The sequence below is a fragment of the Thermobia domestica genome, chromosome 2 (genome assembly GCF_964235325.1).
Source record: "Thermobia domestica chromosome 2, izTheDome1.hap1.1, whole genome shotgun sequence".
NCBI lineage: Eukaryota > Metazoa > Arthropoda > Insecta > Zygentoma > Lepismatidae > Thermobia > Thermobia domestica.
Window position 1 is genome coordinate 12428645 of NC_137455.1, and position 19044 is coordinate 12447688.

A 19044-nucleotide genomic window follows, 5' to 3' on the forward strand; every position below is an offset into this window, starting at 1 on the left:
GTCCTATACAGTGTCCCATGATAGTGAATATGAAGGTCAGTACAAACAAATATCAGTTCTCCAATGGACCAACTCCCTTTCAGATTAGGATTGAACTTGGACTTCTCTGAAGCCAAAAGGAGCAGGATTGAATCCAGTGACAGTTTTTTTTCTGCGGCCATAAACTTAAAAGTTTCTTTAAAACTTAGAATCAGTTTTGAATGTTAGATTAATACATAATGCCATAGGGCGAGATCAATAGTCCTTAAGAAAATCTGAAGTCTACGTAAAGGGTTATGTAGCCACTTTATTCAGTTTCTGTATATTAATTTGTATGCAGAGAAGATTAAGTACATGGAAATTTGGCATGACCATAGTACTAGAAATTATGGAAACGTTAATATCTCAAGTACTTTCGACAAATTAGATACTTTCAAATATCTCAGATCAACAGACAAAAACCATATTCACGAAGAAATTAAATGTTAACTTAAAGCAGCGAATAGGTATGATTATTCACTCCAAACTCTTTTGTAGTCTCGCATTCTACCCAAGAATTTGAAGGTTAAACATATAAAACGATAATTATGCTTATTGTACTGTACGGTTGCGAAACATGATCGCTTACTTTGAAGGAACAACACAGACTGAAAGTGTTTGAGAATAAAATTTTGAGGCGAATATTCAGACCCAAGGGGGACAGAGGTCGCGAATGACTTAAACTTCATAACGAGGAACTGCGTAATTTATATCGTATACCAGACAATGTGAGGGTCATCAAGTCTAGCAGGTTCAGGTGGACAGGTCATGCAGCCAGAATGGAAGAAAGTAGAAACGGTTTCAAAGTTTAAACTGGGAACCTAATCGGAAAAGTCCATTAGGAAGAGTTAGGCGCAGATAGGAGGGCAATATTAAGATGGATCTCGCAGAAATATTAATGCAAAGTAGAAACTGGATCCAGTTGACTAAGGGCAGATATTGATGGAAAACTTTTGTGAACACGGCATTGAACCTCCGGATTACATAGGTCATAAAGCAAGTTAGGAATTAATTTACGCCGTTTGTTATTAGCGACGCTGTACAGGATGAGACATACTTTTAAAGTGGGATCTGAATTATACTAGTGCGTTCGATACTTTCCCATCAGAAATCGAACCGGAGAACCTCTCACACTATGCGCGCTACCCACTAGCGAGGAACTCAGTTTCTGTACAGTGGATGTGATATTTCTAACTGTCATTCTTAATCTATACCTTCTAATCTTCCTTATATCTTTTAGAAAAAGATGTGACACCTCATCCAGGGGCGGATCCAGGACGGACTTCTGTGGGGGCGATGGGTTGTAATACTGCTACTTAGAGCTACTTTTAAAAGCTCCAAACTCTGGGATGGGATTTATTTATGTACAAAATTTTAAAAAGTTTCCTCTTCTGGGGGGAGGGGGGCGATTGCCTCCCTTGATCTGCCACTGACCTCATCTCTGATGTATTGGTCTCGTGACAGCATAAATCTGCTGGCAAGTGGGCTAGAACCTTTTCTACCACCAGTTGAGACCAGTTTTACTTGTTTGATGAGAACAACTCTTTGCAGCACCGAGATAAAGCAAAATGGAAAACATACAGTTTAACATGGGATCCCAACCACGTATCTTTCGACCCAGACTCTAACCAGGGTCTCCACTCAGAAGTTGAAATACCAACAATCTAATCATTAGCAGCAGTGACGTAAGCAAAGAGGGGTTTTGTTGCACTTAAAAAAAACAACTATGTGGCATACGTAAAAACGTAGGTTGCATGCATAAATCCTAGTTTTGGGACTTAACGCACAACCCTGTATAACATCCTGCAGAAAACGTAGAACTGAGAACGTGTGTTTTATGTATAAGTGTTCCAAATGAACGTACTTTTCGTACGAAAGAAAGAACTGTATATAGGTGATCAGTATCCCACATACACATGGACGTATATAACATATAGCTGACGTATATAACATACGGAAGATTGTTAGATGTCAGACATCCTACAGCGACATGATGTAACATCTAAGCGGAAAAAGGGCAGTGCCTAGGTAGCATATGGATAATGCATGCTCCGTACAGATTTCCGTAGTAAGCATAAGGATTTTGTATATTTGTACAATATACTGCTGTTCGGATAACGAATTTTCTCAGTGCTGTATGTATAAATCAACCATGCTAGTATCATTTAATCTGTTTCTTGTTAAAGAGGCCCCATCACGGCGAAATTAAAATACCGCCAATTTTACAATAATTATGTGATATCTTCAAATAGATTAAAAACAAATAAACGAAAAGTGGAACAAGAGCTCGCTAGACAATATTATTTTACATGTGATACCGTTATCACGACTCACTTATCTGCTTTCGATTTCGGGCCATTTTGAAAATCGGCATTTATTTTCGCGTTTCTAAACAGCTGAAAACGGAAAGCCACTAGGTGACTTGTGATAACGGTACCTCACGCAAAATAATATTGTCTAGGGCACTCTTGTTCCATATTTTAATTATCTTTTCTCTATTTCAGTATATCACATACTTACTGTAAAATTAAGCGGTATTTTAATTTCTCAGTGATTAGGTTTATTAACGCAAAAGTACAGGCAGCAATAGAAGCTAGAAGTCAAGCGAAAACACTGAGTAAAATAGTAAATTTCGGAGTGATATGACATGAAAAGATTCGGGAATACTGAGAACAAAATTCCTGTGAGATTACAGAAAACTGACAAAGATACAAAACTTGTCTCTGATACTCAAGGATGTGTCGCATGTTTAATATTTATCTGCTGCACCCTTATTATAATTGCTGTGTTTATCTGTAATATCGATTTGGCGCGAAACGATTTGATTTAGAAACGAAGAAAAGATGCTGAAGAAATGAAGACGGTTTGCCTGATATTTTGCTTCTTTTCTTCCTCGGAAAAGAAAAAAAAAAGAAAGTAACTGGCGTAGAGTTCAGCTAATGAAACGCCATGCAGATTAATTACGTTCTCTTGCAAAAGGCGCGCACATGAAAAGAGAGGAAGGGGCTGGCAGCTAGCAAGAGACAAACTTCTTTCGTACTTGCCGAATTTCTCAAGACGTGAAGGAAAGGGGAGAAGGGAGCAAACTGACTGAAGGGGGCCCAGTTGGGAGTAATTAGTTAGAAAAGGAGGTGGGTGCTCGGGCGACTTTTTCCATAGATCAGACCCATATTGTTTCATCCGGGGGGAAATCAGCGCCACCTGGTGTGGAAGTCTAGCAACAGCTGGGCCCACAGCTCCCCCCCCCTCCCGTTCGCCGCCCGGCAAGGAGGAGGTGCGTTTTATTAAAATGAATAATGGCCCAAGGCAACGCCAGCTTTTAAACGATGATATGCAACGTTTGGAAAAGAAAGAGTTTCGCCTTTAGTTTCTTTCGAGTAGCGCCACTTTTCTCTGTTCCCTTCGAGTTATTGATCTTCAACCAATCCGGTCACTGCAACATTTGAAAGAACCAAACTTTTCTTTTTCATCCTGAATTCATTCAACCCGCCAAACAACCCTATTCCGCACGGCCACGATTCTCGAAGAAAGGATATCAACTCTTCTGCCCTCTGGCGCCTTGGCATCTTAAAAATCTCTTGGACGATAGCGAATACTAAAAAATTATAGGTTAGATCTACCATGTTCATATGCAATGTATTGTATCCTTTAAAAAATAGATAAAGCTCATATCAAACTTTTGAAAGTTGTCTGGTTTATACGATCCATATAACTCAATTTTGTTATAAGTTTCCGGACTTCTAAAGTTACTTTGTATCGTATTCAGAACTTTTAGAAGTTACACTTATTAATTTCAAATCTTAATAATTCTCAAATTTTGAGCTTTTATCATAATGTTCCCCAGTGACACCATTAGGGCAAAATTAAAATACAAATAATTTCACAGTAATTATGTGATATCTTGAAATAAATAAAAGATAATCGAAACGTGGAACAAGAACTCTCTAGACATTATTACTTTACATGAGATGCCGTTATCACAACTCACTTATCTGCTTTCAATTTCCAGCCATTTGGAAAATCAGCATTTATTTTCGCGTTTCTAAATGGCTGCAAACGGAAAGCTACTAGGTGACTCGTGATAACGGTACCTCATGGAAAATAATATTGTCTAGCGCGCACTTGTTCCGAATTTCGATTATATTTTATCTATTTGAAGATATCACATAATCACTGTAAAATTAGCGGTATTTTAATTTCGCAGTAATTAGGCCTCTTAAGGACTGGTTTCTCGACAACCCTTGCCACCTATTGTAAGATTAATTGATATATGCAAATGAATATACCTGTATAGTGAGTGCATAACTATTTAGTTTTTGTGACGTTGTAACTCCCCTAGTAACTAGTATCTCCTATCATATATATATATATATATACATCAGCGTCCATATTTCCATTTTCCATTTACTCTTTTAGGACTCAAGGGAAAGGATCTAGTCTATTGATCCGCTTAGATACCTTATGCTAGAATCTTTACAGGAGGCAAAATCTCAGACAAGATACAAAAACAGAATATAAATTTGTGTTCTTGTACACACAAGAGCATGCATTTATATAATCTAATGTCTTCTCTGATATTCTGCAGTAATGTTGAAGTTAAGGGTCGAAACTATCATAGCTCATTGGTAGAGAGCTCACCTTTGGGGCATGGGATCTCTGCTTTCATCCCAGCCTGCACCAAGTAAGTTTTGTTGTGGACAAACACCATATGCGTCAGTTTCTCGGGGTTCTTCCGTTTCCTTCCACTTTTGTCATTCCACCATATCATCCATCTTCATCTCCGTCTGCCTTAGTCCCTGCGTATAATCATGGGACGTCAAAATCCAAAAAGAAGTTTACGTTCCTTTTCAACAATGAGACTATATATGGTGGGATTTAACTGCGAACCAATACTCCAGTTCATATCCGATACAAACACCTTCTACCTTGTCTTGAACCCGGAACCACACTAAAGGATATCGTTGCGAATAGGGATGCGCACGAGATAGGATTTGAGGCTGTCTCGTCTCGAAAGTGTGCTGTAAAAGTGATGTCTCGACTCGAAAAATGTATTCTTCTCTATTGGAAGAGCTGTGTCTCGACTCGAATTTTGGCAGGAAAATTCTGTCTCGTGCGCATCCCTAGTTGCGAATTTTGTTTGGTCCTAGCGACACGATGATTCAGTGACTGAGAGCGCTCACCTTTGGTGCTAAGGATTCCTGGTTCAGTTCCAGACCAGGTGAGTTTGTGGCGAACAACATCGTGTTCGTAAGTTTTCTCGTTCCTTCCTACATTCTCATTCCACCAATACTTTCATAAACATTTACTTCCGTTAATCATTCATTTCCTTTTGACCTACGGGGCATAGCTATGACAGATAAAACTAGAAATTTTATTTCATTTCATTTGGTCGTTTCTATACTTTGCGTTTGACATAGTTTGTTGATATTATGCCATTGGCGAGTATAAAACTCAATCTATTGTAAGTTTAACGTCTTTTTATTCAGCACTAAAATAATATAGTGTTTAATTTTTAATTTTAGTATTTCCTCTATTCTTGACTTATAAGATTTTTTTTTTATATGAGAGTTATGTATAGTGGTTAGTATCATTTACTTTTGATAACAGTTTATTACTATTTTGGTAGTATGTTTGAAAGGAAAGAATTTCAATATATAGATTTATTCCAAAGGTTTTAATAACATACTTACATGTAAGCAGACTTGTTGCGATTAACAACTGTATATTAATTCTTTAATTTAATGAGCTCAAATTAGTTTGTAAATTACAAACATTATTAAATTAACAAGAAATGACAATACAAGCTTTAAGAGCTGTTATCAAAAAGGTCTTTGCAGGAGACTGCCATTGAAGAAATTACTTTTTTTGAAATTAAATATTCAAAGAAAGGTTAAAACTTACATATTATATAAGGAGATCTCTCTCTAATCTCAATGTAGCTTAAACTGAAAATACTGAAGCGCTTGGAGGATAAAGGTGGTATATAACAAATTGAAAATGATGGGAAAATTGACTTTCACAACTTTGTCCGTTAACATACCACCTTCATCGTTTCTAAATATCTGCACTAGGACGAGGACTCACTAAATAATGTGTTATATAGCATGACCAGGGGCGGATCCAGGGGGGGCGATCAGGGCAATCGCCCCGCCCCAGAAGATGAAACTTTTTTATTTTATATATATAAATAAAACTCATCTCAAAGTTTGGAGCCCTTAAAAGTAGCAGTACAACCCACCTCCCTCCCCCCCAGAATTCGGTCCTGGATCCGCCCCTGAGCATGACTAACATATAACACGTGTATGAACCGCCAGAATGCAACGTTTCAAAAAATGTAACATAACACCTTTATCCTCCAAGCGCTTCAATTATCGTTGGAGCTTTAAAAGAGTCCAAATTTGAGGTTCAAGACAACGCAGGTGCAAGATGCAAAAAGATAAAGATCCAAGATCCAGAATTTAAGATAGAAATGTTTTGAATTTTTAAGTTTATATACTAATTTGAAAGGCAAAAAATGTTTTTAAAAAACCCTGTACGTAATAAGTCCTTGTGGCTTATTTTCGTGTTGAGTTTTTCTGAAAAGTTATTTGTCTTCTAACGTTTTTAGCTATTTTCTGTTTGTGCTACACTAATAAAATGTTCGTGATTGTATATACATTCATATGCAAAGTTTTTTTTTTAATATTCCAACAATTAAATGAAATAACCATAACAATTAGGCGTGGACTTTCTGAAACTGACTCCAGGTCTCTTGCTCCAAAGGAGAAATGCTAACCGTTCGGTCCTGATAACATGGTCATTGAATAATATCTAACCTTTTCCAATAACTATAATTTAAAAGAATTGGAGCGACGGTCCTCTTTACTTCACTTAAGCGTTCGTTTATCCAGATATTCTTCCGAGATGCCTGAAACATTTTAAACCAAATTTTACATGGTGATTCGACAATGCGCACTGAGTATCGTAAGGAGTTGCATCCTGGTGACGAATAATCACCGAAAAACGGAATACCCGTTGAGTTAACCTTTGAGAAACATTTGGCGTGCGACTTCTCATTGTAAACAATGGAAATTAGAATTTTCAGCAATAGAAATAGGGTGAAGCCCTTTTTCGTTTTGTTCTGCGAACACAAGTTTTCAAAGCCACTATGCTTTTTTGCTGATATGTCAATTGCATGTCGTGTTCGTTCATGAAAACATTTGATGCACTAAAAAAAACTTCTATATATAATTCATAAAAGTCGATCATTTCGCTCCTAATTTGCAATTATTACACACCTAGTAACTATTTAGATGGTATGACAGTATGGTCACATGATCATTATATAATATCTACCCTTTTCTAATAACCAATATTTTCAATAATAACTGTTTAAAACCCTTAACGAGTTTTCGTTAACATTTGGCTACACATTTTTTGATCTTGCCTATTGCGTTTGAAGAGTATTATTTTCAGATATTGTTCGTTGTGGTTATTTGTGTACACTCATGTCCAAAATTATTGTCGCATATGTATAAATATGTTGTTGAAGGAATATAATTTGATATTATTTGATTTCTTATAATGTTATTATCTGCATAATCAGCAAAGACATGTATGTGGCAAATTTCATGTGAAAAGAGCAATAAAACGAAAATAAAACTTTCTTGTCCATTTAGCAACATTTTGTTTTACTCATTCTAGTTTTCGTATTTATATTTTTTCCTATGAAATTTACCACAAATATACATTTCCCGATTATACGCAAAATATCAGTATTAATAGTACTCTGCAAAATCATTATCAAATTATATTCTTACAAGAAGACAGTTATAGACATGCGACAATAATTTTGGACATAAGTGCACATACTCCCCGCGATGGTAGAGCAGTTATTGCCCCCTGGTGACAACTCTGGTGAATTTTACCCGGGAAGTAGTCTGTGGATATGTTGTTTTGCAAGCAGTGCTGGAAGCAGACAGAAAAGGTAGTGAACCGTTAAGGGTTAAATTATCTGACAATTTCTTAAGAGTTTTACGTTCCTCTCTAGCATAAAGATTGTATGAAACTTACACGCAAGATCCGAAATCTGTTCGGCCATTAAGAGGCCCCATCACGGCAAAATTAAAATACTGCTAATTTTACCGTAATTATGTGATAATTTCAAATAGATAAAAGATAATCAAAATGTGGAACAAGATCGTCCTAGACAATATTATTTTACATGAGATACCGATATCATGACTCACTTATCTGCTTTCGATTTCCAATCATTTAGAAAATCGGCATTTATTTTCGCGTTTGTAAATGGCTGCAAACGGAAAGCTACTAGGGGACTCGTTATAACTGTACCTCATGCAAAATAATATTGCGTAGGGCGATCTTGTTCCACATTTTGATTATCTTTTATCTATTTGAAGATATCAGATAATTACTGTAAAATTAGCGGTATTTTAATTTCGCAGTGATAAGGCCTCTTAAGGACTGAAGTACAAGAAGCATACACGTTAGTTGTTCTATCTAGCAACTAAAATGTCATGAATCATATTATACGCTAGTATAAGACTTGATGAATATACTATGGAAAATAAAATAAAACTGAATTAATGGTTTACTGTTTATTTCAGTTTCTACGAAAATGGTGTCTCGGATCCAGGGGAATATATGCCCACTCCAAAAAGGCATCACGGATTGTTTTCTCCACCCATTGTTGGATCGGCGTCTCATCTCCACCCGGATTTCCACCACCATCCCCCCTACACGGTACCCAGGGACACCGAGGAAAGGCGGCAGGATGACGAGTGGAAGAACATACATGTCGTGAGTTCCTGAACTTTTTCTTATTCATAATTGTGGTCTTGTCCTATATTTATATGTTATGCTTTCTGTATTTCAAGTGTAGGCATCCAACTCAAATGCTGCTTAGGATGATGGAATACCCAAGTAATTTTATGTAGTAGAGAAACTCTTGTACTGTTCATATTCGAATGTTGGTGCTGCCACCTAGCGCCCCGAGTCGATTTATGTGATTTAATCACGAGACTCTAGTTTTCCTGAATTTAGCAACCCGAAATATCTTTTTCTACGTTTATATTCATCTTATCGGGTTACACATATGAGTTCAACATAGTAATACATTTGAAATGAAAATAAAATTTATTTAGGCCTATCTAAATATTAAAATGCTAGGTTTATATGTTTGTGATCAAGAAAAGTTTATATGTTTGTGGCCAATCCTTTCGACAGTGAGTTCTCGGGAACAATAAGCTCTACAAAGATGCCGTTTTCACTGATCGATTGCAAATTTTGTGTAGATTGTTCAGTTCTAATTGATTTTTTTAATGACCGTTATTTCTTTATTACATTTCGTGGGGGTACACTACAAGTGTTGAAATTTTTAAAAACCGTCATATCCTACGAGTTATACATTCCAACACAACATAGTTGTATATTTCTCAAGCGTTAGTTTCATGGCCAAATGATAATGAAAAACGAAGGATAACCGTTTCTCCAGTCTACGATGAATCTTTATTGTTTGGAGTGTTTCGCCCAATGAACACCATATATCACTGACATTATACTTAATTATGTGTGTAATATATTTGCTTATTACGTATACTGCATGCAAGAAGAAAGAAAACACTGGTCATACATGAATTAGGAACTCTAACCGAAAGTAGGCTTAAATCTTGCAAATGGTGCGAAATATTGAAAAAAATATCCCCTTTATGGTACCCCTTGTTGATTTTTATCAAGACGTCTTTCAGTTGTGTCTGTAAAGGAACATGTACAGATGTTGTGAAGAATAGCAAGGAGATTTATGCTCATATGTGAATGATGCGCTGCCCATGTGTAGAGAGCGCAGGCTCAGCTACTATTGTCATTAAAATTCGTTGTTTGTATTCTCGAAGTAATTTAACCGACTCAACAACTTAGTTTGATTTTATAAATAATAATACTAAGATTCATTTCAAATATTAACGATTATGTAACTTATTTCTTCTTCTTCTTCTAAGCGCTTTTTCCCAATTAGCTGGGGCAGGCCCGTATCCAGGGGTCTAGGGGGCCGGCACCCCCTAAATTTTTACTGGCCCCCTCTAAAATTTTCACGGTAGGCTTGCAAATGAACTATAATATGGGATGAACTAATATTTTTGGATCGGGCCCCCTCTAACTTCCACCGGCCCCTCCCCTACATTTTCGGGCTAGCTACGGCCTGAGCTGGGGTCGACTTTTCGGATCGCCGTCCCCCACCTGTTTCTATCTTGTTGCATATCTGCTGTAACACCACATTGCACCGTATCGTACTTAATACAATCCCCTCTACTTCTTTTTTGGCCGGCCTCGGTAACTTTCAGTAGTAAATCAGTAAATTTTAATAGCAGTTCTGTAACTTTTAGAAGTAGTTTTTATGGTAGTTTTAACAGTAGTTTGGTAAATTTTAGTAGTAGTAGTGCTTTCAAGTTAGCGAAGAAAACATCGGCAGAAAATCCTGGTCCTCCAGGTTTGGAGTTAACGACACGTAGGCACCCGGTTGTAAAAACAATTGCCAAATCAAATATGAATCGAGAAACAATTATGTAACTTACTTGTTAAATGTATATATTTACCTCTCACTCTGCTTACGAAATCTAATAAACGATATACTTGCCTAACGAACAGTTAAAGAAATTATTCAATCAGGTTGCGAAAAAATATTTTTCATATTTCTTCACCTCAAATGCTACATTTTTGTAAAAAAAAAAAAAAAAAAAAAAAAAAAAAAAAAAAAAAAAAAACCGGCATATTGATGTAAATGGATGAATTTGTAAGGATAAGTTGTTATCATAGAGGGAAGTTGCTTCTACAGGGTGATTGTTTGAAAAACTCACGGATTTCATTTGGGTCTAGAATTTCTAACTGAAGTCCGATTTTCATGCGGTTTGTGGCAAATGATCAAGGAAGGATGGAAAATTTATGGGACTATGTTTACTGGTTTAAATTCATCCGGGTTAATATCGATCACGCCTCAAGAAAAAACAGCAAATTTTCGTCAGTGTACCTTACAATTGGAACGAGGTGTGGAGCGGTGTAGAGATTTGATTTTTTTTTTTTTCATTAGATGGCAACCTCACCAAGGTCAAGAAGCAGGAAAAGGGCCACTGTATTGGGAATTGTGCTGTACTGTTCTGTGCTAATGTGTGAGTATGATCAGGGCACAGTGAGAATAGTGTATTCTTTGGAATAACGCAAGTTTGTCGTTAAAAGTGTTGGAGAACGGAATTTGTTGTTGCTGTGCAAAGGGCATTCAGAAACAAATTTGCTTCACGTTCTGCTCCAGACAGGAACATAATGTGGTCGCTAGTAAATAAATTGGAAGAAACAGGATCGCTTCTGAGTGAGACAGGGACGCATCGGACCCCGCAGGCGAGTGTTGTGGAAGATGTCAGTTATCGACTCCTTAGGTCGCCCAAGAAATCTCTCCGTCGTTTATGGCAAGAAACCGGCTATAGCTATCCACATGTGATTTACGGGTGTTACTACTAACACTTAATTTGTATTCTGATTAACACTTAATTTGTATTCTACAATTTCGCTTTTAAAAAAATCCAAAACTTCATTCCAATTGTAAGGTACACTGGTGAAAATTGGCTGTTTTTCTTGAGGCGTGATCGATATTACCGCGGATGAATTTAAACCAGTAAACATAGTCCCATAAATCTCCCATCCTTCCTTGATCATTTGCCACAAACCGCATGGAAATCGAACTTCAGTTAGAAATCCGTGAGTTATAAAAGAATCACCCTGTAGTTGTAAGAAACAAACTGGGACATTCGATGTCCCTATTGTCGATAACAAATGAAAATGGTCGGGACTTACAGTTTCCGTCCTACATTGTAGAATACTTCCTTTGTTTATCTCTAGCTTCTTAATCCGCTATCATTAGCTCCTAATTAAAAAAAGGGGAAATTTTGTAAGACAATTAAGAGACTTTACTCCACCACTTAATGTGGAGAAGTTAAACGAAGTGTGATCAAAAAATACAGTGAATAATTTTATTAGAAAGAAATTATTACAAGGAATTTGATTTAATCTCTTGAAAAGTACTGTCTTTGGATAGTAATGCACTTATTCCAACTGGAAGCACTTGAATCCATAACTGGAAGCATTCTGGAAGGTTTCTTTTGGAGGAGCGTTGAGTTGCTCTGTCGTGGCTCTGTCAATGCTAGAAATGTCAAAACGTTTTCCTTTAAGCACAGTTTTAATTTTTGGAAAGATCCAGAAGTCACATGGTGCTATATCTGGAGAGCATGGCGAATGTGAACAGACAGGAATATTTTTCGGCCAAAAACAAGGTGTGGCATGGGCACATTTTCGTGGTGAAGAATGAAGCGATTTGCTCATTTACTCTGGGCTTAAAATGCTTTCCAGGACGGAATGTTTAGTTCTTCAGAAAAGTCTTAAATAGTCCTTCGCCTTTTGAACAAATCATTTGTGCCACTTCTTTGCGTTTTTGTCTGTTTTTGATCGAAGCCGTTTCTCGTTTTCAGCCGAATTCTTGCCGCTTTTGAATCGCCCATACCACTTGTAAATAGTCTTCAATGCTACCATTTCATCGCCATATACTGATCTTGACATTTCGTGAGCATCTTTGCCACTTTTTTTGCAGCTTAGAATAAAAACTTAATGCTGGCGCGCGACTGACATTCTTAACAAGTCCTTACTCTTCTGCCTCTGGAAGCCAACTAACATGTTACAACTCGTTCATACTCGATACTAACTGTGCCAGAGGTTTAGGCTACCGGGCTTGCTAGTTGAAATAGATACAACATCGATAAATGACTGTTCAACAACAACATTCACCGTACTTTTGGATCATATCTTGTATATATTAGCTGAAACTGCGCTGTATACACAGCACATCATGCTAATATGATCAGGGCAGTGTGCGCCATATACCCTCTCTTTAGCTTTAGTCATTATAGTATACCTCCTACTTCAAGGTGTATAGTACTTTCGTTTCGTTTACATTTGTTTGTTTATTTACTTAATCGGATCATAACTCGATTGATAAAGTAACTATATCTGTCTTTTCTATCCTACTTTTAGCCGCTGTTCAAACATATCTATCATGTGAAAAAATTCGTTTTTTCTTGTCCTGACTACTCTGCGATCACAAAAGATATATATATATATATAAGCAAGAAAAGGAAGAAAGAAAAAGAAAAAAAATTACGTCAGCTCTGTCTCTTGTCCAAATTAGTGTTCTTTTGATTAGTGAATAGCAATATGAATGGTTTATTTAACTATAATATTCGTATTTCCACTCAACTTCTCAGTACGTTTCCCTCTGGTACATCGAGAAGGATATCTTCTGCTGCTTCTCGCAGTGGGTTGATTCCTTTTGCGTACCTACCAGAAGCGGCACATGAGGGAAGTCAAACTCGTAAAAATTAAAGTTTTATAGCTGGAAATTAAGCGAATATATGTTATCTGTTAATTATTGTTTAAAACAATTAGTAGATTTTAAAAAGTTTTCTTCTTTTAGTTTTAACCGATTTTTTTTACCTGTGTGACTTCCCCCACGAGCCGCCTCCGGTACTTATATCAATTTATTTAAGGAGTATAATCAAGAAAATGGTTTTAGACTATAAAACAGTATCGCAGCTTTTATATTTTAATGGAATTTCAGTGGGATTTCGATAACTGGAAGCTGAAGGAATACATAAAAAATTGAGTTATCGAGTAATCAAAGTTCGGGTTATCAACGTATCCATAACAAAAATTGAGATACCGCACCGCGCCGAGATACCGAGATTACGAGCTCCTCATTAAAAGTGACTATTTAACATCTATAACTTGAAGTTCTATTTGTTCAAGCACTGTAACTCGTAATCTCGGTATCTCGGCAATCGAGAACTTCTATTTGTTCAACCTCTATAACTCAAAGTTCTATTTGTTCAATCACTGTAACTCGAAGTTCTATTTGTTCAACCTCTATAACTCGAAGTTCTATTTGTTCAACCACTGTAACTCGAAGTTCTATTTGTTCAACCTCTATAACTCGAAGTTCTATTTGTTCAACCACTGTAACTCGAAGTTGTGAAAGTTCCCAGGAGAAATAAGAGTTATTGGCCTAGAAACCGATGGAGGGGGGCTTTCATGTGTAGATATGAGTAAAATACAGTTACAGTACACATTAGCAACAATGACAATTACGTAAAAATATAGAGTTCTAGTTTCGAGTTATTGAGGTTACATCAAAAGAAATTCAACTTGTAGAGATAAATTTTGAATACGAAAGTTCGAGTTACCGAAGTTTTTAAATATAATTATGGAACCCTTAAAATTTGACTTATCGAGATTGTAAGTTTTAAACATTTGACTTTCAGAGGTTATTTTAACATTGAGTGTGATGAAGAGTTCAAGGAAATGTGAAAAAATCGAGTTACCATTAGGAATTCGAGTTATCGAAGTCCAACTGCATTAACATATAGCGTTTTACATTGTTCATTTTTTTAAAAAAAAATCCTTCTCTATTGTCATATATTTAATGCCAATCATAAATGTTCACAAAACAACGTATACCTTGTAAAAAAAAAAAATCTCCTTCCCACTTCTTCTCGTATAAATCTATGTCCAAGTTGCGTCCTTAAGAGTCTTCATCCCGGCGAAATTAAAATACCGCTAATTTTACAGTAATTATGTGATATCTTCAAATAGATAAAAGATAATCGAAATATGGAACAACAGCGCCCTAGACAATATTATTTTACATGAGAAACCGTTATCACGACTCACTTATCTGCTTTCGATTTCGAGCCATTTTGAAAATCGGCATTTATTTTCGCGCTTCTAAACAGCTGAAAACGGAAAGCCATTAGGTGACTTGTGATAACGATACCTCACGCAAAATAATATTGTCTAGGGCACTCTTGTTCCACATTTCAATTATCTTTTAGCTATTTGAAGATATCACAAAATTACTGTAAAATTAGCGGTATTTTAATTTCGCCGGGGTGAAGACTTTTAAGTCGTCAGCATGCAATAAGTTGGAGGTTTTGCCATTCCGATTAAAGCAAAGTGCCTGCAATGTCCGTCAACCCGCTTTACGTGGCTCTTGTACTGGTTGCCTAATGCAGAGGTATCAACCTTAGCAAGCCCTATGATAATGGACTCAAACCAACGCTTAAAACATTTAATAGAAGAATAACGGCATCCTTTTGCAACATTTGAAAAAAAAAAAAAAAAAAAAAAAAAGGTAACAAGTCTACACGAAATTTGGAATTGACCAGCGACAACGACATATTTCTAGAGCTTGTGGTTAAGAAAGGATTTGACCATAAACTTATAAAATTTGCATTTTAATGCATTATATAGACGGTCATTTTATGCGTTCTGCTAGTCATATGCATGCTTTCCTTTATGTTAACAAGATATCTAAAATATAATGCGTATATTTCATTCAGAACCATAAAATTTATCTTTCATTTGCACATAAATAAATGCATTTTACTAATTGTCACGCGTACTTGTTTTGTGCACGAGACTCGAGTTCGATCTCCGGTGGGTTTAGTTTTGATTTAATTTGATTTTTAGTTTAGTGTCCCTTTCAGTAGCGAGGCTATATGAGACGTGGGCGTATGGATTAACGTGCAATCCGAACTACTTGAGCTCCCACCGGGAATCAAAGTCAAGTCTCCGTGCTTAATTTTGAAATAGTGTGCTATTTACTACATATAATCTTACTTGTTTCAAAACTTTGTTATAAAATAAACTATACCACTATATATACTAGGGTCAATTACCCCCTTCGCTGTGTTAAACTAAAAAAATAGTATTATGTTCCGTTGGTCAATCATTTTTTACTATTAGTAAAGCGCTCTCTGATATCGGTCATTTTCGATCATTTTTATATTTCTTTCCTCTCCTCCTCCCCAATGTAGCATGGTTGAATTTAGATTTAAGCGGCATCGGAAGTGTCACTATTCGTCTCAGCGACCCCAAGAACTATGGATTCGACATTAATATCAGTCATATTCGATAATTTTTATATATCTTTCCCCTCCCCATCCCCTGCGTTGTACCGTCAAAGCGAAATGATAAAAAAAAAAACCATCCCAAGCCGGAGTCTCATCTATGTTGAAAATTTGATCGCGATCGGTCGGGTGGTTCAAGAGTTATTAAGCCACAAACAGAGACAGTTTCATTTATATATATATACTAGCAGCGTTCACCCCGCTTCGCTGCGGTCACCCCGGAACGCAATAAACTTTGTTACTTAGATAATTTTTACTTTTTCGCTTTCAAGTGATATGATAAAAACCATAGAAGATTGCAGTAAATGTTAACATTATATCGCCTGTCATTTATGTTAACCCGCCCCGCTTCGCTGCGGTCACCCCGTAAGTTTTCGCTTTCAAGTGATATGATAAAAACCATAGTAGATTGCAGTAAATGTTAACATTATATCGCCTGTCATTTATGTTAACCCGCCGAATGACACGGTCATGCGGGTTGCATATAAATACGTTTATTTTTACCTATGATGAACTAACAAAGGATTTGTACGTTATGGACACTTGAATGGTCAATTATCTCAAGACACTGGTAATTAAAAATTAAAGTGATATGATAAAAACCATCTAGGGTCCAAATCCTAATAACCCCCCAAAAATAAAAGAAATTGGTTCAGCCGTATTAGCGTGATGAGGGAACAAAGGATTTGTGCGTTCTCTTTTATATATAAGATTGATATTGATATTGATATTTGTAGGCTAGAAATTATCCATTTACCGCATTTGAGATTATAATTGTAATATGTTTAACTATGATTTCTTCAGTTATAATACAGGATGTATTTGTATCGTATATTTATAATGTGTATGTAAAATGTGTTATTTAGGATTTATTCCTCACTCGTATTGATCAGAGTAGCAACTATTTCAACGCTATTATAAGGGAATTTAAATATAAGTTACAATTACTGATTTGATTTTAAAATATATATGTTAGCAAATTCATTTTATTTATTTGTTTGTTCTCATTTTCATTTTACTTTCTTTTCAGGATTTTTGTACTTCACTTTATTGTCTTATGAAAATTGCTACTGTCTCTCTATTCTTTTCAAAATATCTTTAATATGTAAAGAGCTCATTCGTGGCTAAGCGGTTAGAATACGCGCCTTTGGCGTGGGAGACCAGGGTTCGATTCCCAGCGCAGCTCGTGGTCCGAGTCTCGGGTTAATCAGTAGGTCCACGTCTCATTTAGCTGCTGAAACGGAAGTTAAACTCAAAATCAACTCAATTCTTCAATATGTAAAGATTGCCCCCTCCCCTTCTCTCCTTGGAAGCGGAATTTTCGAAATTGCCGGAACACGTATTTCGTTATTTTTAGCTTTTAATTGTAATACCGAATTTCATATCTCTAACTTAAGCAGATCCGTACATTTGAGATTTCCTTAATAGACAATGAAATATGTTGATATTGTATATATTAAAAAGTCCCCCTTTTCCACTTTTTAGATCCGGAGTTTTCAAAACCACTGAAATCACGTTTTTAGTTGCTTTTAATCGTGAGTTTGTACGCCGAGTTTCATTTATCCTAACTTCAGGTATTCGTGAGGTACACCACGCTATTTTTCGCAAAATAATTGAACCCATTTGAACGCTCGACTATACTGCATTATCATGTGACTAATGAGATACTGTTGCTTGCCTCATTGCAATTTCACGACGATGACTTGCGCACGCACAGTACATTTTCACATTGATTTCGGCTCAATATAAATGAATCAACCTCTGTACATGTAATTACGATGATAATATTGTATAACATCTATGTTTTACTTTCAGATGCTCAATTGCATTCTAAGTATGGTAGAAAAAACGAAGAGAGCGCTGGCCATCTTACAACATCGGACACAGCCGGAAGGAAGTGAGTATCAAACCCCGTTGTGGTTGCGAAGGCCGACACCAGAGGGCTCAGAACATGACATCAAGAAGACTGCTGGCGAAATCATGGCACAGACTATAAAAGCCACCGAAGACAGAGTAGCGGAAGTGAAAAGGAGGGCGGGTGAGACTTTCATTCATTACAATTTACTGTACACGCTTGTTTGAAGAACGGATTGTGATAAAACTAGCATTAAAAAAAAGTATAAGTGTCTTCATCCCGGCGAAATTAAAACACCGCTAATTTTACAGTAATTATGTGATATCTTCAAATAGATAAAAGATAATCGAAATGTGGAACAAGAGCGCCCTAGACAATATTATTTTACATGAGAAACCGTTATCACGATTCACTTATCTGCTTTCGATTTCGAGCCATTTTGAAAATCGGCATTTATTTTCGCGTTTCTAAACAGCTGAAAACGGAAAGCCACTAGGTGACTTGTGATAACGGTATCTCACGCAAAATAATATTGTCTAGGGCGCTCTTGTTCCATATTTCAATTATCTTTTATCCATTTGAAGATGTCACATAATTACTGTAAAATTAGCGGTATTTTAATTTCGCCGGGATGAAGATTCTTAAGGGGTTTAGAATATTCTATTCCATGCCAACGAAAACTTATGGCTACTTTTTTTTTTTTATGTATAGCATGGAACCATGGGAAGATGTAGAAATTGTAGGCCATTGGTTGGATGTTTCCTAGATAGTGGTTTAGTGATAATTTCAGGGATGACCCAGAGAAGGGGATAATGTTCAACATGGTTTATCAATATTTTCGGAGCGCTATTTTAAACCTCTATATATTCAAGGTTTCTGCACCCGGAGAGGGGAGTATCTGAAATTACCACTGGTCAATTGAGGAAAGAGTAGTGTGTCTTCCAATCACAATACTATAGACTTTGCTTTTGAAATCTGAGACGTATGTTATGAAAATTCGGGATTTGTATTAATACTCCGGTTGGAAATAACTGATGCAATGGCTACTGCAGACTCTTGCACGTGGAAAGCAGTTATGTTAACATGATTTCATTAAACTAGGGTTCAGGTTCCCAAGTTCATATCGGTATCGTTTTAGGACATTCTTTTAGTATATAATTACATATCTAATAT

At 36.4% G+C, this 19044-nt stretch overlaps 1 protein-coding gene across 3 annotated transcripts in view; it reads left to right on the forward strand.

Annotated features, from left to right (window-relative positions):
• nvy (CBFA2/RUNX1 partner transcriptional co-repressor nervy) overlaps nt 1–19044 on the forward strand; it is a 509466-nt gene that overhangs the window by 470381 nt on the left and 20041 nt on the right. For all 3 annotated transcript variants that reach the window (XM_081738534.1, XM_081738536.1, XM_081738532.1), the window contains 2 exons: nt 8625–8817; nt 17832–18054. In XM_081738534.1, coding sequence (XP_081594660.1) covers nt 8625–8817; nt 17832–18054 — 416 coding nt within the window. The remainder of the gene's footprint in view (nt 1–8624; nt 8818–17831; nt 18055–19044) is intronic.